Source organism: Culicoides brevitarsis, chromosome 3, assembly GCF_036172545.1.
Source record: "Culicoides brevitarsis isolate CSIRO-B50_1 chromosome 3, AGI_CSIRO_Cbre_v1, whole genome shotgun sequence".
Classification (NCBI taxonomy): Eukaryota; Metazoa; Arthropoda; class Insecta; order Diptera; family Ceratopogonidae; genus Culicoides; species Culicoides brevitarsis.
In genome coordinates this window covers 18,008,398-18,036,382 of record NC_087087.1, presented here as the reverse complement: position 1 = coordinate 18,036,382, position 27,985 = coordinate 18,008,398, and the positions used below count along the sequence as shown (strand labels likewise).

General features: G+C 25.9%; 3 protein-coding genes across 3 annotated transcripts; all 3 read left to right on the top strand.

Moving 5' to 3' along the window:
* Nucleotides 1–25: 25 nt before the first annotated feature.
* On the top strand, nt 26–4,033 carry LOC134835264 (glutamate receptor 3-like). The gene is made up of 4 exons (XM_063850136.1): nt 26–194; nt 1,259–2,481; nt 3,452–3,726; nt 3,781–4,033. Exons 1-4 carry the CDS (start codon nt 26–28, stop codon nt 4,031–4,033), a joined length of 1,920 nt encoding a protein of 639 aa, XP_063706206.1.
* A 2,444-nt stretch (nt 4,034–6,477) lies between these two features.
* Nucleotides 6,478–21,751, top strand: LOC134835263 (5-hydroxytryptamine receptor 7-like). The gene is made up of 8 exons (XM_063850135.1): nt 6,478–6,518; nt 15,558–16,136; nt 17,000–17,102; nt 18,915–19,040; nt 19,099–19,279; nt 20,872–21,302; nt 21,367–21,459; nt 21,529–21,751. The coding sequence occupies exons 2-8, from the start codon at nt 15,680–15,682 to the stop codon at nt 21,656–21,658; spliced, it is 1,521 nt and encodes a 506-aa protein (XP_063706205.1). The 5' UTR covers nt 6,478–6,518; nt 15,558–15,679; the 3' UTR covers nt 21,659–21,751.
* Nucleotides 21,752–24,284: 2,533 nt separating this feature from the next.
* LOC134835262 (3-phosphoinositide-dependent protein kinase B) lies at nt 24,285–27,741 on the top strand. Its single transcript, XM_063850134.1, has 2 exons — nt 24,285–25,028; nt 27,009–27,741. The coding sequence occupies exons 1-2, from the start codon at nt 24,478–24,480 to the stop codon at nt 27,739–27,741; spliced, it is 1,284 nt and encodes a 427-aa protein (XP_063706204.1). The 5' UTR covers nt 24,285–24,477.
* The last annotated feature ends 244 nt before the right edge of the window (nt 27,742–27,985 follow it).

The window sequence follows — 27,985 nt, the reverse complement described above, 5'->3', positions numbered from 1 at the left end:
AATTTTTCTATTGTTCCAGTGTAACATGAAAAATTTGACAATTGTTTGGCTATTCCTTTGTCTCGGGCTTGGCAATGGTGGTGGTGGTGGTGCATTTGGGGCGGAAAATGACGAAAAAACTACGGTCTTGACACACTTTGTTCACGGATTGATTAAACATCCAAAAGTTTTGGCGTTACTTTGCTGGGATAGTGGTAAAATGATTCTTTTGTGCTTTTGATACGAAACTAAACTCTTTTTTTTTACTGCATTTCAAAATTTATATTGAAAAAAATCGATGTTGGGCTGAAAATGTCTCTCAGCAAAATAGGTAGATGACTTTTCCGGAAAAATGTAAAAAAATTAAAGATCTGAAATTTTTTTTAAAGTCTTAAATTTGGTAAAAACTTTGAAAATTTGAAAAAAAATTGGAAAAATCGAGGAAAATTCGGAAAAATTTAAAAACATCCAATTCGAAAAATATTTATCAAAGTCATGTTGGAGTTTCGTGAGAAACTTAAAAATTAAAATTCTAAAGTTTGAAAAATAGTGAAAAATCAGAAAAAATCGAAAAACCCCAGAAAATTGATGAAAAATCGTAAAAGTTTGCTAAGCCGTTTAATATGATTTTAAAGTTTTAACAAAAAAGTTAAAAAGGTAAAAAACGGAAAATTTGTGAAAAAATCAGAAAATTTCCGAGAAAAACTCAAAAAATTTGTTGAAAATTTTTAAATTTAAAAAGGTAAAAAATGTTTCGTATTGAAAAAGATAATTTGTGAAAAAAATCGGAAAAAATTAAGAAAAATTCAAAATTTTTAAAAAGCTCATTTCCCGAATTCGGCAAATTTGTAAAAAAATTAGGAAATTCGAGGAAAATTGGGCAAATTTTAAAAAAATTTGTGAAATTCGAGGAAAATTAGGGAGGTTTTTAAAAAATTTGGGAAATTTTTAAAAAATTCGGGAAATTTGTAAAAAAAATTGGGAAATTCGAGGAAAATTGGACAAGTTTTAAAAAATTTGGGAAATTCGTGGAAAATTTTTAAAATTTTAGAATTTAAAAATATTAAAATTTTTGAAAAACTTAAGAGATTCGTAGAAAATTTGGGAAATTTTTGGTTATTATGAGAAATTATTAAAAATTTTTGTGAATTTTTCGGAAAACTTGGGAGATTCGTGGAAAATTCGTGTAAAACTGGCAAAATTAGCAAAAAATCAAATAAAATTCTAAAATCTCTTTCTCTTAACGATTACTTTTCAATTTTTTTAATCTCTTTGACAGACGATTTATTCCTTTTAATAAAAGAATTCAATAAACGTGAATTGCGAATCGGTGTCGCTGAGTCAAATATCGCCTCGCTTCCATCTGGCGCTGCCGAGGATGATTCTGTCCTTTTACTAGACTGGCAATGTCCTTGCACAAGCGATCTCTTAAGCAAATTAAATTTATCGCAATACGAGCAATTCAAGTGGATATTCATCAATGACATGCCCGAAGACGATCCTAATTTGTTCACGACCTTAAATTCGCATTTTATTGGGGTTGGCAGCGATATTTTCGTCATCAGACGACGAGACACGGACACCTTTGTCATCGAACGTGTCTACAAAGTTCATCGACACGCAACCGAATTATCGCGCGAATTTTACGCCACCTGGTCGATTACGGAAAATTCATTCACGAATGCGGCTCTCGTGCCATCGATAACGTCGCGACGTCGTCAAAACATGCATAAAAACGTGGTACGTGCCTCGATGGTCATTACGCACAACGACAGTTTAAATCATCTGGACGATTATCGCGATCAGCATCGCGACACAATTGCCAAGGTGAACTTTATTTTGACGAATCATTTGATGGCTTTTATGAATGCGACGGTGCAGTTCAGTGTCGTCGATACCTGGGGTTACTTGAACAAGGAAAATAACACGTGGAACGGCATGATTGGCGAATTGACAGACAATAAAGCGGATATTGGAGCGACCGCGTTATTTTTTACCGACAACCGAATCAGCGTGATTCAGTATGTGGCGATGACGACAAAAACGTTGTCGAAAATTGTCTTTCAGAGTCCGAAGCTTTCGTACACGGACAATGTCTTTTTGTTGCCTTTTTCACGAATCGTGTGGATTTGTGTGGTCGTGACGGTGCCAACGATTGCAGTGGCCCTGGCAATGGTCATGTATGCCGAATGGAAGGTCCCGTTGAAGCCACATGACGAAACGGATGTCTCAATGTTGCATCCCTCGTTGAAGGATTGTCTCCAGTTGGTTTTTTGTGCGTTGTGTCAGCAAGGATCATCGACAATTCCGAAGAGTTTCAGTGGAAGGCTCATCATGTTTTTGACTTTTTTGATACTGATGTTTCTGTTTGCAAGTTACTCGGCCAATATTGTCGCTTTGCTGGGAGCTCCGTCGAGTAAGATTAAAACTTTGGAAGATTTTTTGGATTCCAGGTTAAAAATGGGGGCTGATGACACAGTTTTTAATCGGTTTTATTTTCCGGTAAGTTTTTAACTGTAAAAAGATGCTCCTAAAAAATCGAAAAATTTATAAAGGAGAAAAAAATTCATAAAATAGTCGATGTTCAGTTTTTCATTTTTTTTATTTTTTTAAAGTAAAATTGAGAATTTCAAAACTGATTATTTTCTCTACTATTAATTTAATAATTAATATTAAAGAATTTGAATTAAATTTTTTGGGACATATTGTTAAAAAAAAATTATTGAATTTCCATTTAATTTTAATTTTAGTTTTTATTAAATTTAATTTATTAAATTTTTAAATTTTATTTATTATTAAATTTAATTATTTAATTTTTATTTAATTTAATTTAAAAAATTAAAATAAAATTAAAAAAAAAATTGAAAAATAGATTAAATTTATTTTTTAAAAATACTACCTATTTTGAGCCTAATTGTTATAAATCGAGAATTAAAAAAAAAACATTGGAAACGTTAATTTTAGCTTTTTTGTCATATTTGAAATTTAAAAAAAATAAAAATATTTCAATTATTTCACGTGGTTTTCAAAATTTTCAAGACTATTTTTTAAGTTTGAAAAAACTTTGAAATTAAAAAATACATTGAAAATTATTTTTTTTTTAAATTAAAAAAAAAATCATCAAAGTTTTGACATTAATTAAGAAAATTAATTTTAACTTTAATTTTAACTTTAATTTTAAATTTAATATTTTAACTTGTTAAAAAACTTGTAAATTCAAAATAAAATTTTTATAAAGTTTGTGGGAACTTGGAGAAATTTTTCCAATTTTTTCATGGTTTTTATTAGAAAGTTTCGTCAAATATTTAAAAAAAATAAAAATGTTTTTAAAATATTTTGAACCAAAACTTCTAACAAAAAATCCAGACATCAAATAAATAATTGATAAAATTAATGAAAAAAAATTCATAGAAAAAAAAATTAATTAATTTACATTAAAAAGAAATCATTTGACCAAATTTTTCCATTCCAGCGACAAACGGAAGGCACACGCAGAGCGTTATACGAGCGAAAAATCGTCAACAAAGACGGATCCACCAACTTTATGTCACTTGATAAGGGAGTTGCTCTTCTCCGCAAAGGCCTGTATGGCTTTCACTTTGAAACGGGACCCGGCTACAAGTTAATTTCCGAAACTTTCAACGAAGACGAGAAATGTGGCCTCCAGGAAATTTCGTTCCTGCAAATGATTGACCCGTATTACGCGATCCAGAAGAACTCCACGATGAAGGAAATTATCAAAATTGGGTAAAATATGGAGAAATATTTGCAAGTAACAACCACTCACTATTTTTTTTGTAGGTTATTCCGACTTTATGAACACGGCATTCAACACAGGGAAAATACACGATATTACACGGCAAAACCTCAATGTTCTGGTACTGGCAGTAAATTTATTTCTGTGAGCATCATCGATGTGCAGCCCGCTATATTGCTCCTGTGTTGGGGCTTTGGTTTCGCTGGCATCGCATTTTTGTTCGAGACGGCAATGAAACGTGCGAAATGCGGCGACCGCATGAAAAATTTCCAAACCAAGATATCCAGCCATATATAAGGCAAAGTTCATTAATGGCGTCGGATAAAATAGAACATTTTTTTGCCTCCTAACCTTTTTGGAAATTGTCGAAATCAAAGTCAAGACAAAAATCAAACAATTTTAACAGTTTAAGATATTTGAAAAAAATTTCGACAAGACAGCTTTAAATTTGTTTCAACATTTCGAAAGTTAAATATCCTATGGGTCAAAAATTTAAAAAAAAAATCAAACTTAAATTTTCCAGAACAAAAATTTTTGAAAAAAGTAATTTTTGGTCACGATAAAAGTACCTATAGGATTTCGGTTCGGTTACAAATTTAATGAAAACTGAATTTTTCAATCAAAAAATTGCAAAATCTCAAAAATTATTTATTTTTTTACAAAATCGAAGGAAGGCGACAAAAAAAGAAATTATTTATTAAATTTTTAATGAGAATTATTTTGCACTGTTCTGATAATTTTTACTAAAAAATTGATATAATTTTTTTTAAAAGTTTTTTTTTTATTTTTTAAGGTTTTACCTCTAATATTTTTTTAAATTCTTTTTTTTTGAATTAAAAAAATTGATAAAACCAAAAAAATTTGTTTAAAAAGTCAGATATTTTAATTATTTTCAATTATTTTTATAAAAAATAGAATGAAAATTAAAATTATTGATATTTTTAATTAGTTTAATTATTTTGTTTATTTAATTTAGGCCGTTCCAAATTTTTTTCGATGTTTTTGTCCCAAAATTTTTTTTTCAAAATGGAAGGGGGCAAAATAAAAAAAAAAATTTTTTGAAATAATCTTTTATACAAAATGCAAAATTTTAGCAAATTTTGGTCTTTAATGAATATTTTAAATGTTTTTATGGTATCTGCATTGAGATTTGATGATTTAAAATTGATCTGTACGTATTTCAAGTTGAAAATTTAAACAAAAAATTTCATCAAAATAACTGCCAAAAAATTTTGAAAAATAATTTATTTTTGAATTTTTTTTCAGAAAATAAAATTTATGTTTTTTTTTCGTTTTTTAATACAAAAATTCTTGAAAATATTATTAAAAAAAATTTCTTTAAAAAATATGGAAAAATACCAAAAAATGGCCAATGTTGAAGAAATTTAAATTTTTATTTTGCCCCATTGAATTTTCGTTTTATTATTTTATAATTTTATTTTTATTATTATTTTTGTTTTATACTTATTATTTTTTTTAAATATTTAAATTTTTTAAAATTTTATATGAAAAAGTATTTAAAAAAATTGGCACGTTCTAAATTTAAAAAAAGAATTACAACGTTACCCCACTCTCCCCTAAATTCCTAACGCCATTAATGAACGACGCCACAAGCCCATTTATTTGAAGATCGAAAAAGTAGAGAAAATTCAGTCTATATTTTAATCAAATAAATTGCGATAACGACTTCAAGTTGATCAAAAAAGTAGACGACAGACACCTGCACGGACAACTAGCAAGTCCAACCACATTCTACACTCAATTAATAGCAAAAGTAGCAAAAGTTTCTGTTTTTTTCGTGTCTTCGTTTGATGGAATAATAAAGCAAACGGCAGGACAGGAAATGCAAAATAACAAAAAAGAAATTACATTGTTGATGATTTTATCTGTCTTCCAGGATATTAGTTGCGTGCTAGCAGCTTTTTAAGTAAAAACGACGCAACCTCGGTTTATGAAAGAAAATTAATTTCGAAAAAATATTTTTTTTTTTCATACGAAATTCATTTATTGGCTTTGAGTGTCTTATTTCTGAGGGACCAAAATTGGATGAATTCCGAGTCTTGATTGAAAATTCCATCTCCAATTAAGAAGAAGAAAAAGCTGAAACCCCACTTCAAACGGATCCCATTTATTTATAATCCGTGACTCACCTCGTTCAATGCAAAAAGCATTCCTTCACTGTCGTCGCTCGTCATTTCTTATATTTATATGGAAATTAATTTAAGTCATCAAGTTAACTAAATAACACCACACACACACATACATACCCATCAAAGCATACCTTTGCATAAATACATCGAGAACATGAAAAGAAGGGCAAAAATTCATATCTCCGTTGGAAAAGTCGACGACGACGCAAACGACCGAACGTACGTGGCTTAAAGATATTTTTAGTACGATTTTTTGCATAGACACACACCACATTGCCAGTAGGAAATTCAATTTTACTGGAAACCAACGTAGACACACGAGAGACTGAACAAAAATTTCATTTATGATTATCAGTCAGTTGTTCGCCAACATCGGAACCGTTAACGTCGCTCACTCATTAAAAATTTTAGAGAAGCGGTGATCTTTAAACTATTCGAGAAATTTATATTGTTGCAATAAAATTTTTGTTTAACGTAAAGTAAAAAATGATTCTCTGCCAACTTTCGTTAAAATTCAGCTAAAAAATGCACATTTTGTGAAAAAAAAATTTTTTTTTGAGAAAAAATGTGAGAAATTTGCTGCTGCTGAAAATTATTACATCAAGCACATATTTAACAGGAATTCCGCAAAGGTACATAAAATATAATATTATACAGCGCAGCGCATGATAAAATAGTGTGTCAGTTAATTAATTGGAGACCGGAATTCGTAACAATGGAAAATTATATGTAAATATTGGTTAATGTGGGAAATTAAACATATTTTATAAGAGCGAAGGAGGAAAATTGGATTAAATTTCACTGAAAAAAGAAAAGCTATTGGTTTAGAAATTTTTTAAAGGTAATTTTAATCATTAAAGATTTTATTAAAGATTTACCTGGAAGGACCTTTAAGAAAATCTGTATTAAAATCATGGAAACCATGTGATTTGGCTTCCTTTTAGTTTAAATCTTTAATCAGATTTTGATTAACTTTAAGGTTTCAAGAAGAAAAATTGAATTTGTGGATTTAAATTTTTTTTTTAAAGAATTTTAAAATTTTATTAAAAGAAAATTATTTTTTAGTGAAAATTTTAATTGAAAATTATTTAAAAAAAAAATTAATCGTGAGAAAAAAATTAAATTAATATTTTTGCATTTTTTTAATTTTTATTATATATTATTATTATTTTAAATTATTTTTTTAAAATTTTATTTTAATATTTTTTTTTTATTAATAAATGAATAAATTTATTTAATTTAAATTTTTTTGTTATTTTTTTTATTTTTATTAGTTTTTTTAAAAGTTTTCAGGCTTTTTTATACTGAAAATCATAAATTTACTCGATTTTTGTTACATACTTTTTTTTTAAATTCGTTTAACTTTTAATAAATCGACTGTTTAAATTTAAGGAAAAGTTTACTTTTTATTTTTCAAAATTTCATTTAAATTATTTTTTTAATTAAATATTTTTTTTTCTTAAATTTAATTGCTGGATTTATTTATTTTAACAATTTTAATTAATAATATAAAAAAAAACGTAAAACTATAAAAAAAATTTCAAAAATAATACCAGTGAAAAAAATATTTTTATTCTTTTTTTCGGTAATTTTAATTAATTTTTTTTTAAATTTAATTAAATAATGAATTTTTGGATTTTTTTTTTATTTAAAACTTTTTTCAAGTTTTTTAACTCATTTTTGTATCCAAAGCTTTCAGAATTAACTAAATTCAAATTTTACGATTGATGTGTCAGCCTACTAGGAATTTCGTAAATTAAAGCCACATAAATTCATGACATTTGTCTAAAATTACATTTCTCTATAACTCTTCGAATAATGTGCGGGCGATATCTCAAGATTTCATTATATAAGATTTTTCCTTCTTCTCGTCTTAATCGATCATTTCCCTCTTCAGCATCATATTTTCTGGAAAAAGTCAACTAATCACATGAAATTCTCGGAAAAAAAGTATATTTTCAACCACCGGTGAAATTCATTATTATAATATCTCATATACGTAGATTAGATAAGTTATGTGATGAGGGTCTCTCCATTTATGATTTTGATATACATTACATGACAACCACCTCGACGACGACTTTCCATTATTATTACTTTTTTTTTTCGTTAAAAAATTTGTTTTTCTTCGGTGTTTGGGGAGGAAATTTTCGGGATTCAGAGAAAAGCTTTCAGTGTCACGGATCAGATTTCACGAACAAAGCAACTGTCTCTTAGGGGATATCGATATTTTTCAATTTGCAAAAAATTTCGAAGGTGATTTTTCGGCAAAATAACGTCTTTACGATCCATATCTATGTCAAATGTTAACGACACACAAAACGTTGAAAGCAAATCAGGTAACATGTCTAAAAATATTCTTCCAAGTCATTATTTTTTTTACAGGCGGTCGATTCTTTATTGGATACATATAAATTTCTACCTCCGCCTAAGTCGACGTAATAAATACCCCGAGATAGATATAAAAAGTGTTTGTTTTTTTATCTTTGAACGATAAGGACATTGTATCGGCAACTAATGAGTTTTTGACGCATTTTTGGTGAATTTTATTGACAGTTTGACGGTTTGATGGTCCGTCAAAATATAAATATATTGATAAAAAAAAATTTGATGGTTTCATGTGAAGTTATAAAAAATAAATAACAATTTAAAAAAAAAAAAAATTATTAAAAAAAAAATAAAAAAAATAATTAAATTTAAAAATTAAATATTACATAATAAAGAAAAAAAAACAAAATTTTGAGTGATTTATAAATAAGCAAAATAATAAAAAAAAATGAAATATTAAAATAATTAATTTAATTCTTATTATTAATCAAAATAGTTGAAAACTGAGAAAATTAAATTTATTGATTAATTAATTAAATTAATATTTTTTAATTAAAAATTTAATAAACTAATTAATTTAATTATTAAACTAATTAAATAATAACAAAATAAAATTAATTAATCAATGAAATTATTTTTTTTAGTTTTTAATCATTGAAAATTAAATTAAAAATTAAATAAAAACTTAAAAAAAACTAGTGAACAATTTTTAAAATAAATTTTAAAAAATTTATAAAAATTAAAAAAAAAAACAAAATAAAATTATTATTAATTAAATTAATATTTTTATTTAATTTTTAATTTATTATTCATAAATTTTAATAATTAATCAATTAAATATTATTTATTTATTTTTTTAATTAAATTATTTTTAATTATTTTTTAATTGACTTCTAAAATCGAAAAACGCTCAAGCCAATTATCTCTCGTTAACTTTAACATTTTTTGTCACATGAGGAAAATGTGTAAGTGTGTGGGGAAAAAGAATCGAGTGGAGTGAAGTAGAGTCATCTTCAAGGAAAAAAAATAAACTGACCTAAGTATACAGAACATAGCTCGAATGTTTTACCGAACAATATTTGATTAAGTTGAAAGTTGATTGTTCCCTTTTCAGTTCACTCCTACATTATGACAGAAATCCTTTGGGGAGAAAATATCGATAGGATGCGTAGAGAAAAAATGTCCCCAAAAATGTCTAATCGTTTCCTTTTTAATAAAAAAAACTTAAAATATTTATTTCTGATATTTTCAATTTTTTTTTGAAATATTGGAAAGATTTCCAATAATTTTTAGACAATCACATGAGACTTATTACTCTCACCACGCAGGAAGAATATTTATGTGTACAAAAATAAATTTCCATTCAAATTCAAATTTTTGCCATTTGTTCAATTATTCTTATTATTATAATGTTACATTCAATATTTTTGTGTAAAAATCTGTTTAACAATGGATTGCTTACTTAAAGTTGTTTATTTATTCATTCATTTGAATATTTCACGAGATATTCGCCAAAGTCGTAACGAAGGTTAATGATGAGACGTCTTGAGTGCCTTTTTGCTTGAATGCGCCACTGCATGACTTGGAAATTTCAATCATGATGTCGGTTCATGTCAAATAGTTGAAAAAATAAAAAAAATCTCAAATAAAAATAATAAAAATTTGAGAAAAAAATGGAGAATTAATTATTTTTTATGATTTTTATTCCAACAAATATTTACTTTGAGAGTTCTTTTTCTCATTTTTCGTGATGATAAATAGTCATAAAGGTTATTTTCATCTTCCTTGTGAATAATTTCTTTTAATATGATGAGTCACACAAGCGATTGCGAGAAAACGTAAACAACTTTTTCATTCAAAAAAATTTCCTCGTAGGAATTTTAATAACGCTCATAATAATAAAAGAGAAGTTTATGAGTTTTCGTCTTTCAATTTTTGCTCTCTTGGTGAAAAAAAGATGATGATGATTTCGTCGACAATTGATAAACTATTGGACTGTCATTAGTTTGTTGATGCCACCGAAATTCATTTATCATGTCTTTACTTTTTATAGTTTTTAGTGGTTTTTTGACCTATTTCCGTTTTATTTTATTTTTTTGAGTGGTCATCATCAAATAAAAAAAAAGAAAAGTTACGCAAATGCTTATCAGTCATAACAATAAAAAAGGCTATTAAGGAGATATTTTTTCGGTTGTGAATGAAACCACATTGTACCTTTTTTTTGTGAATGAAGAAGAGAAAAATTTTATTTGGGAGTAAGGTACCAGTCGTCTCCATTATGATGTTAAAGTATTAAAAGTTCATTCTACGTCTTAATTAAAATTATTTTAATCAATTAATTAATTTATCAATTATTTAATTAATAATATTATTAATATTTTAATAATATTTTAATAATAATTAAATTAATTAATAATTTTTTTTAAATTAATTTAAAATTTTTGGGGATGAAATCAACGAGTTTTAATAAAATAATTAATAAATTAAAAAATAAATTAAATTAAAATATTAAATAGAAACGTAACCTTATATAAAAAAATTAAAAAAATAAATTTCCAGTTATTTTTTTATTTTATAATTTGAAAAATTAATATAAAAAATTTAAAATTTATTTTTCAAGAAATATGAAACTTTTAAAATTATTCATTAAATTTTATTATTTTCTCATTTTAATTAGAATTAAAATTTTAAACATTTTCTGCTTTGCCCAAAAATTTACTAATTTCATCCCCAAAATTGCTAAAATAGCTTATATATTATTACTGTTGAAGCTAGTTGAAAATTTTGTCATACAATGTTAATAAATTATTAAAAAAATATTTTCAGCAAGTATCGGTACTTTAAATATAAGTGCTTTATTTTCGGCCCACGATAATTTTATGTTTGTCTCCTCACCTACACTACTAGGTAAAATTAGACAATGAAAAAAAAAATCTAATTTTTACTCAAAATTTGTCATTTATCATCATATTACTTACTCCTACATCATATTTCAAAGCGATTTTCCAATTTAGCCCACACCTAAAAAAATATAAACTTGACTTTGAATATTCAGTAAACGAACTCTCTTTTTGTCTATTATGGAAAATTTTCTTTCAAAACAAGGAAACACTCACCAAAATTAAAAACATTAAATTTATTCAAAATATTTATGCGACTTTTCATGATACAAAACAAAACAAAAATAATTTCATGAAAACCGCAACGTCAGCGGATTATGAATTAGCAAAGGACCAAGAATTTGCGTTCTATTTAAGCAGTTCCGGAAAGAAAATAAAAAATTGCAAATATTAAAATGTATCGTAACTACATAATATAAAAATATAAAATTAAACAAAAAAAATATTTTAAATTTTATTAAATCAAATAATTTTATTTAAAAATTAATTAAATTTTTATTTTAAAATTTTATTGTTATTATTTTTAAATTAGTAATCCTTTTTTAATTTTATTTTTTTTTTATTTTTTAATGTTTAAAATTAGACGAGCAAAATTTTAATTTATAATTTTCCAACATGATAATTTTTAAATTGTTTTTTTTTAATAATTTAAACTCAAAATTAAATACAAACTTAAAAAAATTCTCATAAACTTAAATAAATATAAAAAAAATAATTTATTATTTATTAAATATTTAATTCAGTTTATTTAAAAAATTCTCCGGTTTTATCGAAAAAATTAAATAGAAAAAAATCCAGAATTTTTTATTTTTTTGATTAATAATTTTTTATTAATAAAATAAAATTTAATAAAAAAAAATTAATTAATAATAAAAAATTATTTATCAAAAAAATTAAATAAAATAAAAAATATCAAAAAAATGTCTAAATTTTTTTCTATTTAATTTTTTCGATAAAACCGTAGAATTTTTAAAATATTTAATTTATTCACCTTAAATTGACATTTACTCTTGTAAATATTAAAATTTTAATATGTCAAAAAAAAAATCTAAACTTTTAATGAATTTTCTTTAAAAAAATTAAAGGTCGCCACAGTTCGGCCCTGATCACTTAAATAATGTCAAAGTGTATGAAGTTCCCAAAGAATCGCAATAAAAACCAAACGAAACTAAATTACATGTAAAATTGTAAAGTTCTTTGTATGCCTTATCAAAATAAGCGAATAATGTCGTAAAGAGCGAACGGTACCTATGTTTGCTTTTGTCATATTCGTCGGCAGTAGACAAATATTTTTCCAACCGAAATACAATAAAAGAAAAATTGTCTCATCTCTTTGTTGCTAGTTAGTGTGTTTGTGTTTGTTTTTGTGCAGAATTCGAAGAGGAAAAGCCTCCTCGAAATAATAATATAATAAGCAAATATTGTGAAAATGGTTTTGTTTTGCGACAAACAAGGAGTCAAAGAACGCCGGATGCCAGTGAATTTTGCGTTGTATTTTAATTTTTTATTTTATTTAATTGAAGAACAATCAAGAAACACACAAAGAACACTTAATTATATGATGCTAGAACCAAATTTGGGGTTATTTAAATTTCGAGCATGAAGAGACAACAGAAGCATTTAAGTGGTTCGTTTCTCCCCCGAAAACACATAAAGAGACACAAAAACAAGAGGCAACTAATCAGATAATGATGATATTTTTATCCTTCGTCGTAAAGGGAACAAAAACAAAATTTACTCATCACACATGAATGGGCTTTTGGCTCCAAAACAGACGGGCAGGAATTTTGTCGTCTATCTCTCTAATTGACGGTTTTATTGAGTTTTTTCCGAAAGATTGATGTAATAATAGATTTGTGAAAATTTCGTCAATAAAATTAAATGGAAACTCATTAAATCCTAACCACTCAATTTTTTCGGACGAAAATCCCGCGTTTTGAGTGATGAACGTTCATCGATCAACCCACTCTTGACACACAATGAAAAGTGGAAATAAAAAAGTTAATGTTATCAAAAGTTGAGCATATGCGACATTTATCTCCCGGTTTTTTTTTTTGTTATCAGTAATGTGTCACCTTTTTTAACGCATTTCGGAGAAATTTTACGGTATTTCTGTGGAATTGACGGAAAAGCTTAAAAAAATTTCAAGTCAAGCGGTTTGAAAATTTCTTAAGTCGAGTGGTTTGAAAATTTCTCATGTCAAGCGGTGTGATAATTTCTCAAATCAAGCGGTTTGAAAATTCTCAAGTCAAGCGGTTTAATAATTTCTCAAGTCACTTAGTTTAAAAATTTCCTAAATCGAGCGGTTTAAAAATTTCTCAAGTCAAGCGGTTTGAAAATTTTTCAAGTCAAGCGGTTTGAAAATTTCTTAAGTCAAGCGGTTTGAAAATTTCTTAAGTCGAGCGGTTTGAAAATTTCTCAAGTCAAGCGGTTTGAAAATTTTTTCAAGTCAAGCGGTTTTTTAATTTTTCCAAGTCACGTAATCAAATAATTTAGAAAACCTCAAAATACGGATAGTTCATGATTTTTCTCCGAACGATAACTTTCTCTATTTTTTATTTTATTTTATTTTAATACAAACACAGACAAAAACACGCTACTTTGCTCATTCTATCGCACAAAAAAAAAATAAATCCAATCAAGTCTGATGATGACATTGAACAATTGGAACGTTAAACGTTGTAATATATAAAAGGATTTCTCTTTTCATTCATTCATTCGTCGCTCATTGACAAATGCCTACGCGAAATACTTATTGTCTAAAGTAGCTACTTATATCGAACAAAAAAAGGTGAAAAAAATAATGAAATTATATCAGGATGAGGATGAAAAAGACGAAAAAGTTAAATAAAGCAACATTTTATCAATTTTCTCGCATTATTAAGTACTTTTTGTGTTTCATTCAAAAAATTTTATGCCCAAATTTAAGGTGCAAAACACGTTCACATCAAATGACGACCTTGTTCGCTACACATGATGACTTTTCATTTCCTATTTTTTTTTATTTTTTTCTCTTCATAAGACGTCGTCGTCATGAGTGAAAGTAAGTGGCATTCGAGAGACGAACGGAACCATTTTTGACAGGAGAAAATCTTTTCATGTTTTTTTTCATAAATTTACCAATTACCTAAAATATTTTCTTTTTTATGTCTGAAATATTTTTTTTTGTATTAATTAACTAGAAAGTTTTTGAAGAGGTAATTAAAAAGAAATTAGAAAAGGAAGATTTGTTTTTATTTAAAATATTATTTACAGTCGAAATGGTAAATATTAATTTATTTTCCGGGAAAATGTTTCAATATTGAGTGAATTAAAAATTAATTTGCTTTGAATGAAGTGGGCGACCTTGAAGTAATATTTTTTTTTCTTTTGCAAATAATAATTCCTTTCACATGCCGCAATTGCCACAATAAAGAATTTAAGCAGGTGCAATTAGTAAAAATGTTTCATGGTTTCTTTATCCTTTTCTTAGAAATTTTCAGTCGAGTCATGATTGATTTTTTTTTTAATTTTATTTAATGGATATTTAATTAATATTTTTATTTTTTCTTTCATTTATTCAATTTATAAATTTAAGGAAACAAAAATTTCTAATTAAAATGAAATATTGCTAAAAAAAAAAAGTTTTTAGCAAAAGCCCTAATTTAAAGCACTGAAATATGGCAAAAATTATACAAAAACTAAAATAATTGAAATTATTAATTATTCTTACTATTTTAATTTTTTACAAAATGTTTTGTAATTTAATTTAAAATTTTTTTCTAATTTTTATTAAATTAAACTTATGACATTATTTTTTTTAATTTTTCCTTTTATTTAATTTTATTTTTAATAATTTTAAAAAATTGACTTTAATAATTTATTAATTTAATTTATTTTTTTGTATTTCTTTGTGATAAATATGAAATTAATTTTTAACTTTAATTTCATTTTTTTTAACGCATCAAAAATCACAAGGAAATATAAAAAAAATGAAAAATTAAATTAAATTTATTTAATTGAATTTTTTAAAATTAAAAATAAAATTTAATAAAAGGAAAATTAAAAAAATAATTTTATAAAGGTTAATTTTTATAAAAATAAAATTATTAGCCCAAATAAAATTATTTCTTCCTAATATTTTTTTTTAAAACATGAAAATGAAAAAAAAAAAAATTTTTTTTGCAGCTCGCAAGTAAAAATTAGTTTGACAAAAAAAAAAATCTGATGTGCAATTTTTCCTATTGACCTTTACTAATACTCACGTTTAATTTTCCTCTAACCTTGATATTTTAATGTGAAATACATCCCTTAATTGATGCAACGTTACCTCACAATGATGTCTTTCCATTAAATTGGTTGTCTGCGGACCTCTATAAAACTGTATTTTATGCGCCGTCGACATTATTACATCAGCAGTAAATTTATGATAATTTGCAATTTTTCTCTCTTCTTTCTCGCTAGGTGTGGACATTTTTGTGCTCGTAAAACGCGAAATTGTTCGAGCATCTGTCGCCTTCGTTTCATCGACAGGAAAACAGAAAAAAAACGTAATTATTGCCAGCGAGAGATAAATGTTACAATGAATGAATGAGAAAATGTTGACGACAGACTGCAGAAAAATCAAAAGTGTTTTAATCAATAATCACAACAAAGATAAGACATTAAGTACGGGTGACGCGATCAACGGGAAAAACGTCGATTTCATGAATGGCACCGTTGTGGACAACATCACTGCCGTCGTTTATCGCAACTCGACGGAATTTTTCGACACAAATTATGCACAAAGTACATTCCTCGAGGAAAATGCCACCGACGACGACGATATCGCTGTTTGTCTCACATGGCCTAAACTGGGCATGATATTGCTCTTCAGCTTGCTGATAATCGTCACAATTATCGGCAATACATTAGTGATATTGTCCGTGTTGACGACACGCCGCCTACGCACCGTAACAAATTGCTTCGTCATGAGTTTGGCCATGGCTGATTGGCTTGTTGGCGTGACAGTGATGCCACCTGCTGTCTTCCTGTACATCGTTGGTAAGTAAAAAAAAGTGTCACTCGAAGCGGAAGTGTTGAATTGATTTTATTACTTTTCCGTGGAGCATCAATCAAAATTTTTTTTTCTGCATCACAAGAAGGTCGTTACAATTTTTTTTGTAGTTTTTGTATCTTGTTCAGAGTCAAACATAAAAAAAAATTATGAAAAATTCCAGAAAAGTAACTGATTTTTTTTTAATTAAATAAATTAATTTAATTAAATAATTAAATATTTTTCAATTTTTTTATTAACTTAATTTTTTATTATTAAAAATTTTAATTATTTTTCTAGATTTTTTTCTCTTGAAAAATTATTTATTTTAATTTAAATTAAATTTAAAAATAAAAGTAAATTAAATTAAATTAAATTTATTAAATTACTTAAATTAAAAATTTTTAGCCTTAATTAATTAAAATTAATTATTTGACTAAATTAAATTAAATTTAAATTTGATTTTTTAATTTAAATTTTTTAAAAATTTAATTTAATTGAAACTGAATTAAATTTATTTTTTTTAATTACATTAAATTAATTAATTTATTAAGTCAATTAATTAAATTTAGCTTGCACCTAATTTATTTCAAATTTTTAATCCTAAAAAAATCAAAATGGAAAAAAAAGTTAAATAAAAATTTATCATATTTTTTTATTCCATTTTTAAAATTTGAACTAAAAATATTTATATAACTAAAGGCCTAAAATTTTTAAATTTTGAAAATAGAAATAAAAAAAATATGTTTAAAAAAATATTTTTTAATTTTCCTTCTATTTTGATTTTTTTTTATGTTAAAAAAAAAATCAAAAAATAAATTTGGAGCAACCTAAAATTCATAAAAAAATCTCCTCCAAATCTCTTTTGCAGGTACATGGCGACTCGGATGGATACTTTGTGATATATGGATCTCATTAGACGTTTTATTGTGCACAGCATCAATTTTATCATTGTGTGCCATAAGTGTGGACAGGTGAGTGCTCGCATGTGAGTGACATCCGATGATGGCTCGCAGGCATGTCATTGAAGGTTGTGAATATATTCATAAGGTGCTTTTTCCACGAAATTTATTGCAAAATGGTATATTTAGTATAAAGCAATAAAGGAAAATGTTTCGCATTACAAAGTGAAATTAGGCAGAAGAAATACAGATTTATGATAATGTTCTCGACGAATCTAATGATGGACCAAATAGATTATCGGGAAAACCAATTTTTTCTCACGGTCATATTTTTGATTTGAAATTTATGAATTTATGAAGCTTTCAAGTTTCAAAAAAAAAAAAATAGAAAATAAATCTTGGGATCCTAATTATTTTTCAAAAATTAATAATTTAATTCACTAATATTTTTTTTTTATAATTTTTATAATTTTTTTAAAATATTTTTAAAGAAAAAAAACTTCTAGTTAGATATCTAGATATTTTTTTTTAATTTTCAAACATATTTCATTTGTGAAAAAAAATTAAAAAATGTTAGGAAAATAAAAAAAAAATATAAAATTAAAAAAATGAAGTCATTCCAAAATTAAAAAAAAAAAATTGAAAGTAACAAAATCGATTAAATTTAAAAAAATCTGAGAAAAAAATCATTTAATTATTTGTTTATTTTTTTTAAATCAATTTGAAGCATAAAAAATTAAAAGAACCGACGTTTAAAATTTATAAGAATTTAAAAAATACCAAATGATTAAAAAATTTTTTTTTAAATTTTAAATTCGATTTTTGATGAAGTAAAAAAATCATTTTTATTAAAAATTTGCTTGGACTTAAAAAAAAATATTTTTTTTTGACGAAAGATATTGTCAATTTTTTTTCTAATCGAGAGAAAAAACTCAATGAAATGAAAAAAAATACCCATTTTACGACGAATTTTCACCTAAAAATATATCAATATGTCTAAAACACGTGTGCTTTGATCATCAACCACACCACACAATTTTAAACAAGAACAACAAAAACTGGCGTGAAAGACAAACAAACAACATTTCCCTTCTCACGTATCATGTTTACACAAAAATTTATGACATCCCGGCGATTGTTTGGATATCCTTCTTCTCTCCTCCTCACATCATCGCTTGCACTAAATACGATGATGAGACGATGATAAAATTCAAATTAATCAGGTTAATGGATGGAGAAAAATGTTCTGTGTTCTAAAATGTCCTCTCCCCCCCCCTCGACACCCCAACTTGGTCAGAATCATGTTTTATGAGACATAAAATATCATCAGGTAATAAAAAAGCAATGAAAGTGGGATAGAATTGCAGAAGGATAGGCAGCAAGCCGGCACCTTTTATTAATTAATAAATAAATTTATCATCAAAAAATAAACAAACAACTCCATGGGTGGCTCTGTTCTATTCTTTCATGTGACAGAGAATAATTTGTAATGCTTGATTTATGCGAATTTTTGAAATTAGAGCAAAATTTTGAAAAAGAAAAGAATTCGAGACACTTTTCAAGTGGAACGGCTATTCAACAAAAAACAATAGAAAAACTTTGATTGGAAAATTTTCAATCATTATTACATTAATAAATACCTAGAAAAGCCAACTTATTATTTTTTAAAGGTAAACAGAGATTATTTGAATAAGCAAATTTCTCCTTGAACGATTTTTATCATCGTCGTCATCATCACCCCTTTTGCGAATTGTTCCCATCAAAGTTTTCAAGTAGGTCCACGAGAAGTAAAAGTTTATTATATTTATGCAAATTAACCTAAATTTATGTTTCTTCTATAAAATTCACTTTTTTCTCTATTTTCTTTGTGGGGCGCGCAAACAGGTACCTTGCCGTTACACAACCGATAACATATTCAAAGAAACGAAGGTCAAAGCGTTTAGCCTGCTGCATGATATTCATCGTGTGGATTATAGCGCTCGCCATAACATGTCCACCGTATTTCGGCTGGTAAGTGATTGAATATTTAATGTTTTTGTTTTTTACCTCAAATGATAATTTTTTTCAGGTACGACAACAAGAAGCACTTTGAATCCGAAATGTTCAACTGTCATTACAATCAGAACAAAGGATATGTGGTGTTTTCCGCGATGGGTTCTTTCTTTATTCCGATGACTGTCATGTTGTACGTCTATTCAAAGATATTTTACGTGCTGATGTCGAGACAACATAGAATGTCAAAAACAGAGGTGAGGTGTTTCTTTCTTTCTTTTTTTTTTTTTGCTATGATTTACTCAACAATTTACGCCTACGGCAACAAAGAATTATCACAGTTCGACAAAATGGCAAGGTGACCATTGATTTTTTTTTTTTGTTTTTTTTTTAAGTAATTTAAGCAACACATTAATTTAAGCAACACATAATTAAATTTCAAAAAATATTTTTAGGTAGTTAAAAAATAGTCTCGAAAATAATAAAATAAATTAAAATATTTATAAAAATATTTTTAATTAAAAAAATAAATTAATATTATTTCGAAACTTGAATTTTAATTAATTAATAAATTTGAAACATTAAATATTTTTTTCGTAAAAAAAATCTCCTTCTTTTTAAAATAGATTTTCTTCATAAAATTATTTTTTAAAAACTTTTTAAAATAAAAATAAACTAAAAAAAAAGAAAAATAAAATTAAGCTTTCACTTAAAATGCTTTAAATTTGATATAAAATAATCTTATTCCATTGTTTAAAAAATTTAAAAAATTTCGGAATATTCATGTATATTTTTTTGCAAAAAAAAATTTTTCTTTTGGGAAAAAAAGTTCATTTTTTTAATTTTAATGTTCTAAAAAAGTTCAGAGCATAAAATTTAATTTACCTTTTTTTTTCCTGATTTTAAAAAATCATTCAAAATTTTCTAGTTTTATTTTAAATTAATTTTCTCTTTTAAATAAATATTCATAACTTTTTGCCAAACTGAGAAATATTAATTACTAAATTTATTAAAAATAAAATCATTAAAAAATATTTGATAAATGAAGCTGATAGTGAAAAATAAATCTTAAAAGCAAGAAATTGTTTAAATTTTACAAATTTTATTCTTTATAAATTTTAGTGAAAATTTGAATAATTTTTTGAAAAATTAAAAAAAAAATAGACAAAAATTTTTATTAAAATCAGGTCATATTAAAATTATTCTACTTTAAAATATTTAAAGTAGTTCAAAACATTTTATTTAAATATTTATTTAATTTAAATTTTTATTTTTAAATTAATTTATTATAATAATTTAAATGATTAAATTATTTTATTTATTTAAATATTTTAAAATATTTATTTTTACTACTAAAAAATATGAAGATTTAAATTTTGTAAAGAAAAATTAAATTTAATCTTTATTTTCCAAATTGATTTAAAAATTATCAAAATTTAAGAAAAAAATCTTATATAAAATTTATTAATTTTTTAATTTAATTTAATAATTTATTTTAATAATTTTATTAATTTGAACATAATAAAAATAAAATGAAATTAAAAAAATTAAAAGCTTGGAAAAGATTTGCTTCCTCGAGGAATTGAATTTAATTTTTTTTTTATTTTAATTTAATTTAAAATTTTTCTATCTTTATTTAAAACATTTGAATTTTGTCGATCTGTGATAATAATAATAAATAAAAATATGATGGACGAGATACTAGCAAGCACATGCATAAATAAATCATGACCTTTTTATAATATTATTATTTTTTAAAGAAAAATGTGTATAAAAGTAATAATCATATATAAAATCCCTTTTACACGCCATCCATCCGTCCGCCCCACATGATTTGCATAAAAAATAGATGTCCGAACGTACTTACGAAATAGAGCCGGAAAATTACACCTCAGAAGTGGACACCAGTGTTGCGAGTCCTCGTCTCATCGCCAAAAGCTCCAACTCAACCACCAACTTCCCCTCATCGCAAATGGGCTCGCAAATCGAAAAGGACACGTCGCATCACACTTTATACGAACTCGTGGATCTGTCGAAGTCGCGCCCATCAATCCGAAGCTTGCCAACGTCAACAAAATATTCGTGCAACCCCCTGAAGCCCTATCACTCCGTCACCTTCACCCAAAGTCAGTTGTCGATAAATGAGTCGTGCTTGTCAACGAGTCGCTTTAAAATCCACAGTCATGGAAACCGCATCCCCATTCGCATCTCGTCACTGCGACGCGAAACCAAAACAGCACAAACACTCTCGATGGTGGTCGGGGGCTTCGTTATCTGTTGGTAAGTGTCTCGAGAATAAGTTGATTGCACACTCAATGAATGACGACGTAATTTTTATGAACAGGTTACCATTCTTCATCTGTTACTTATTGATGCCATTTGTCAAGACAGATACCATCGGAGAGGATCTCATGTCGTTTCTTACGTGGCTCGGATGGTAAATCATCGTCTTTCTTTCTTTCTTTGTCTTGTCTGTTTAATATTTTCTCCTTTTTTTCGTTAATAGGCTTAACTCGGCATGCAATCCCTTCATTTATGCGTTCTACAATACGGATTTTCGTGTAGCTTTTTGGCGACTCACATGCAAGAAATTCTACAACAAAAGCAGGCAGGATTTGTCGTACTTGAAGAACTGACATAAAAATCAAAAAATTGTTATTATCAAGACAGAAACTGTGTAGAAATTACCTTTTCTCATTGTTTACCTTAAATAAGTGCGAGAAAAAGAAAAGAAATGAAATAAATTATGCTAATATTATTTATATGAGAAAAGTTGAAAATTTTTCTTGTAATTCTCTGTGGCACCGACTGTCATTTTTGCAGACATTCAACGCTTTAGTTCGCGACATACGTCGTTAATTTCCTTACATGTGCTTAAATTTTTTATAACAAATGAAGTAATAAAACATATTTTTTGCAAAAGATTTTCACCTTTTGTCTCATTTTGCGAGAGTTTTGTCTTGTTTGCTTGGTGAGATTTTTTTTCATTAAAATATTAATTTAGAATTTTACAAGAAAATTAAATAATAAACATTTAATAAACAATTATTTTTAGGATTTTTTTAAGCTTTAAAATTTATTTTGTATTTATTGCCTCATGATCAAATTTTTAAACTAAAAAATACAAAAGGACAAGAAAAAATTGAGAATTTCATGAAAAAGTATTTTTTTTTACAATTTGAATTATTAAATTGAAAATTTATGAAAATATTTTTAAAATGTTCTAAATTTCCAAGTCTCAATAATTTATTTTTAATATTTTTATTGTATGTTTAATAAAAAGCTTTCCAAATTTTGAACATTTTTTTTTTGGACAAAACTTCGAAAATAAATTTTGAGTGTAAAAAAGTCTTTAAATGTATTTAATTTTCTTTTTTGTCTAGAAAAATATTTTTATTTAAAAAAAAATTAAGTGTTAAAAAAGTTTTTATTTAACATAAAAGATTATTTAAATTAATTTTTAACTTAAATTATTTTTAATTTTTTTTATTAATTAAAGCATTATATTAAAAATGAAGTTTTCCATTAAATATATCGATCGAAAATTTTTTTGTAAGTTTGTCAAAAATATATGAAGTTAAAAATTCATTTAAAATTAAAAAAAAATAAATTAGTTGAAATTCAATTTACAAAATCAAAATATTTTTTTTCAAAGAAGTCATTGAAAATTATAAAAAAAAACCGAAAAACGAATTTTCATTAAAAAATAATTTTAATGAAAATTATCAAAAAATTTTCAAAAAAAAAAATAATTTTAAAAAAAATTTATTAAAAATTAAATTAATTGAAATATTTATTTTACATAAATAAAATGTTTCATAATATTTATAAATTTTCAATTTTAATTTGTCAAATTTCTCTTTTAAATTTTAAAAAAATTTCCATTCAAATTTTAATCAAATTTTATATTTTAAATATTTTTTAAATACAATAATTTTTAATTTTGGACAAAATTTTAGAAAAAAATTTTAGTTAATTGTTTTTTTCAAAAAAAAAAAAAAAATAAATGCATAAAATAAAAATAAAAAATAAAGTTTTCCATTAAATGTATCAATCGAAAAAATTTTTGTAACTTTGTCAAAAATTCATTTAAAATTTTAAAAAAATTAAATTAGTTGAAATTCATTTTAAAAAATCGTTTGAAAATATTTTTTTTTCTCAAAGGAGTCATCGGAAATTTAAAAAAACCCGAAAAACGGTAATTTTTTATGAATTTTTTTTATGATGCAAGGAACAAAAAATTATAAAAGTGAAAAAAAAAATAATTTTAAAGCGTTTAAATTTATTAAAAATTATTGAAATAATTATTTTACATAAATAAAATGTTTCATAATATTTATACCTATTTGTCACATTTTTTGTCAAATTTCTCTGGTTTAGAATTTGCTAAAAAAAACTTCCATTCGATTTTTCAAAAATTTTAAATTTCTCAACAGAAAAAACATTTAATTCAAATTTTAATAATTTTTTTTCCAAAAATAAATAAATAAATAAAAATAAATAAATAATAAATTTAAAAAAATTTATAAATAAACAAAATAAAAAAGTATTAAATATTTAACTTAAAAATTATTTTAATTTGATTAATTTTTTTAAATATGTTTTTTTCAAAGAAATTAAAATGAAAAATATTTCTAGTGTTTGGTAAAAAAATCTTTTTTCTCAAAAAATAACACTGCACTCGAACACGTGTGTTCATGAACTACCTAATTCAAGTACTTAAAATATTACTCGTGCCAAAATTACCAGCCATTTGTGGAATATATTTTTGTAACGACTTACAAGTTTTGAACTTTTGCTGTCTTCATAAATCATCTTCCACTTGCAAAAGTAAGAAAAAAATCTCACTCTTTACAATTTATCATTTTTTTTTTGTTGTTTTGAATAAAAAAAATCCCGCTTTAATCCCACAAAATAAATTTCCCGCGATTTCCATTTCTCTCTCTTTAAATTTAAATTTTCTCTCTTTTTCTCAATTTCCACCCCTTTTACTACGAAAATTGCATACAGCAATGTAAGTTTGTTTTGATTCATCGGCACTGAACTTTTACTGCAGACCGCCATATGCACTTGCACACAAACTGCGTGGTAGTAACTAGATTTCCTTCTTCCTTATGTACATTCCGTGTGTGCGCATTAAAATGCAATATTGTAATTACTACATAGGAAAATTGAGAATTTTTCAGTTCTCGCGAGCAAGATTTTCGTCAAACTCCGTAGTTTGCATTCAGTCTCCATTTTGGTTTCAACCTTGTAAATAAAATACAGAAAAAAAAGTTCAAATTTGATGTAAAAATCAATAAAAATAGCAGAAAAAAATGAATTCTTATGCAAGTGTCGTGAAAAAGACAAAAAAGTGATCGAAAAAAGCTTTAAATTGAATTCTCGTAGAAATTCGCAGCATAGAAGTAGTTTTCAAGGATAAATGCAGTAACCAGCAAAATCGCCAACAATCATGAATCGGAACGTCTTTTACCACAAACCTTATGAAAAGCCCAATCATTTTAGCAACGCAAGCAATAGGAACAACAATTACCACAACAATCACAGCAAAAATGGCTTTCAAGCCAACAACAACAATTTTTTGTACATGAAAAATAATCGCAACTCATATCACAGCCAGAAACATCACAGTCATCAAGGAAATGTAAATCGTAACAACAACAATAGTAGCGACACCACTTCCAGGCTAACGCAGAGAGAGCGAGAGAGAAGTGACGAGGAGATTGACAAATGTTGGAATAAACGAAAGAGAAATAACAACCGACACTGGAAGGAAAAGCCGGCAGCAACAGCTGATCCGAGTGGTAGTAAAGAGGACACGATGCCGCCAAAATGGACGAGAGAGGATGCCGTGAAGGCGATTGAGATGGAAAATGCGTTCAATCAGTCGCAATCGAATCAGTATGTTTTGCGGTTTCCCGATCCGTTTATTGACAAAAGTATCATTCAGGCGTATTCCTCGGCGATTGTCGATGTGCGTGTGCAACAACCGATAACTCCAAGGTAGGTTTTTTTGGTGGCATGAGAGGCTGAAATGGAAATTAAAAAAAAAATTAACAGTATATTTTTTTTAAAAAATTAGAAATAAGGCCAGTTAAAGATAAATTTTTGGATTAAATTTTTGAATCAAATGCCCCATTTTAAAAGCCGAAGAAAACAGTGGGCTTTTAAAGAAAAAAAATCTATTTTTTGGTCTATTTTCATAATTTTTCAAGAAGTTTTCAAAAATTTTTTTTTTAAATTTTTAGTTTTGTTAAACTTTTGTATTAAAAATCGTTGAACTAATGTTTTCAATTTTTTTTAAATTTTTTTTTTATAAAAAATTATTTTTTAATTAAGAGATTAATTGCTCTGAAATCAATTTTGAAATTCTCAATGTAAATTGATTAAAAACAACAAATTATTGATCAACGGTCAAAAATTCATTGAATATTTGACATTTTGTATGAAAAAGTATTTCAAACCTTTTTTTTGGCCCTCTCTTGAAAAATATATTGGAATCCCCCATATTGGAACAAAAAGTTTGAAAAAAAATTGGAGCATCCTAAACTAGACTTAAAATTCTTACGTTCAAATTTAAAAAAATAAGAATAAGGCTTAAATTGATGTTAAATGATTAAGAATTAAATTTTCCATAAGAATTATACGACGGCTTAATATTAAAAAGAAAACTGTGTATTTCTATTATTTTTATATATAATTATTTAGTCTTGAAAATACAGAGTTTTCTTAATATTGAGCGGTCAAATGTAGACTTATGAAGCCAAAAATTTTATATTTACTCAAATCTACATTAATTTTACGAATTTTCTCAATAACCCACAAATCTCTTTAGAAAACACTATTGGGGTATTTTTTGTCAATCAGTGACTAAAAAAAGGCCTTAACTTCCCACTGGGTGACTGACTTTAAAGTTTTTAGGTTAAAATTTCAATGTTAAAAAAAATTACGCCGTAGTTTTACCACTTATTAGAATTTCTTTTTATTCAAAATATTTTCTATTAATTTTAATTTTATTTATTTTAAGCTAAAAAAGTTAAAAATTTTTAAATTCAACTATAATTTTTTAAGAGCATTAAGGCCTCTTCAATATTTTTCTGAATTTTTGTCTTATTTTTTAGTTTTAAAATATTTTTTTATATAAAATGGCAACAAGCAAAATATAATTATTTTTATCTTTTATAAGATTCTTTTGGAAATTTTAAATGTTTCTTAAGTCAAAGTTTTAAGCCAGTTAAGTCAAAATTAAATCTTTCTTTTTCCAAAAATAACTTTTTTTTAATGAAAAATTGTTTGACCAAGACTAAGGCTAATTTTTGCTGAATAGTAAGCCATTTTTTATGAAAAATTGATGATTTTTAAAAAATTGAATTTTTAAATTTTGACTTGATTGACTTAAAAATTTAACTTAAGAAAAAGTTAATTAGGTTTTTAGCATTTACTTTTTTAACCAAAAAGTCAATTCAACTTTAAATTTTTCCTAAATTTTAAGTTTTCTTTTGACTTAAAGTATTTTCGAATTTCTTATGGGCAAAAAATTTTTTTTTAAGTTTAAAATCGATCAATTTTGGTTTTCAAACCTTATGTTGAAAATAAGTCATGTATTAAATTTTTTAATTAATTTTTTTTTTCCAAAAATTGTAAAAAAAATATATTTTTTCCCCAAAATGGTCAAGACGTCAAAATTTAATTAATTTTTAACCTTTAAACTTTTTTTTTTCAACTTTTTCATAAATTTATGTTAAAGTCCCATAAATTTTTAAGTTTAAGAGTTTAAGTCAAAATTTTTTTTCGCTCTGATTTCGACTCAAAAAGCTTTTGTAACCCCTCGATGAGGTTCGAAAGGTAAGTTTCCATCTAACTTTTTTTTAGGAAAATTTTAAATAATAAAAAAACTTGGTGATGGTCGTGATTTTCGCAACGATCCATCATTTTGCGGGAACTTTTTTCGTAAATCACATACTAACACTCAATTTTTTGTAGGTTCGTGTACGTGCAACTTCAACCGGAAACCGATGCAGAAAAGCTCAAACAAGATTTGGCCAAAATTCAATTCGGAAACGGATTTCTCAAGCTCGAAAAGCGAAATGTCCCACAAAATGAGCACCTCAAACCGGAAGATATCGATCCTTTTACCATTTTCATGGGCAACATTCACCCCTCGACGTCCATCCAAAGTGTCAAACAGAGCGTGGAGAAGGCCTACCGCGTTGACGTGGGTTTCGCGAAGAAACACAAGTTCGGCAGATACGCTTTTGCCAAATTTCGTAGTGCAGCGGATGCTCGCAACGCATTCAGTACTTTAAGAAATGCCGTGGGACGAGGCGGCATGGACTTGGTTGTGCGTTTCCGACGATTGCGAGGAAATATTATGACAGGTCACGACAGAAATTTGCCGAGAAAAGTGACGGGCAATGAGAAAAAAGTGGATGGAGCCACGGATGACGCGCCAAAAGTTGAAATTTCAGAAACTCCGATGACCGAGACAAAAGCAGGCAATCCGGCAACAAGTTCTATTGAGTATATCGCATCGTTAACAAATGATATTTTTGATTGGGACAACATTCCGATGTTCAATATTAGTCCCAGTAACAACAATAACTCGCCATTGTTGTTCACGTCGTCCTCGGCAAGTAACGACCTGCTGGACGACTTGTTGAATCAATTTTACTCGGATGTCAGTTCCGTTTTGACTGACGAATCCGATCTTTATTAAGGCTTTTTTACAGGAATCGCAGCTGTGACGCGCAAAGATAATCATTACTCTGAACAAAAGTAACACTCAAAAAATGGTTTCTAAATATGAGAAGTAATAGACAAGAATGAACAAGGTTCCTACATTAAGGCTCTAATTTCATTAAATTTTTTTGACAATTAAAAATGTGAAATTTTAGCTAAAAAATTAATTTATAAATTAAAAAAATAATTAATTTTAAGAAATTTTAATTTTTTTTTAATGG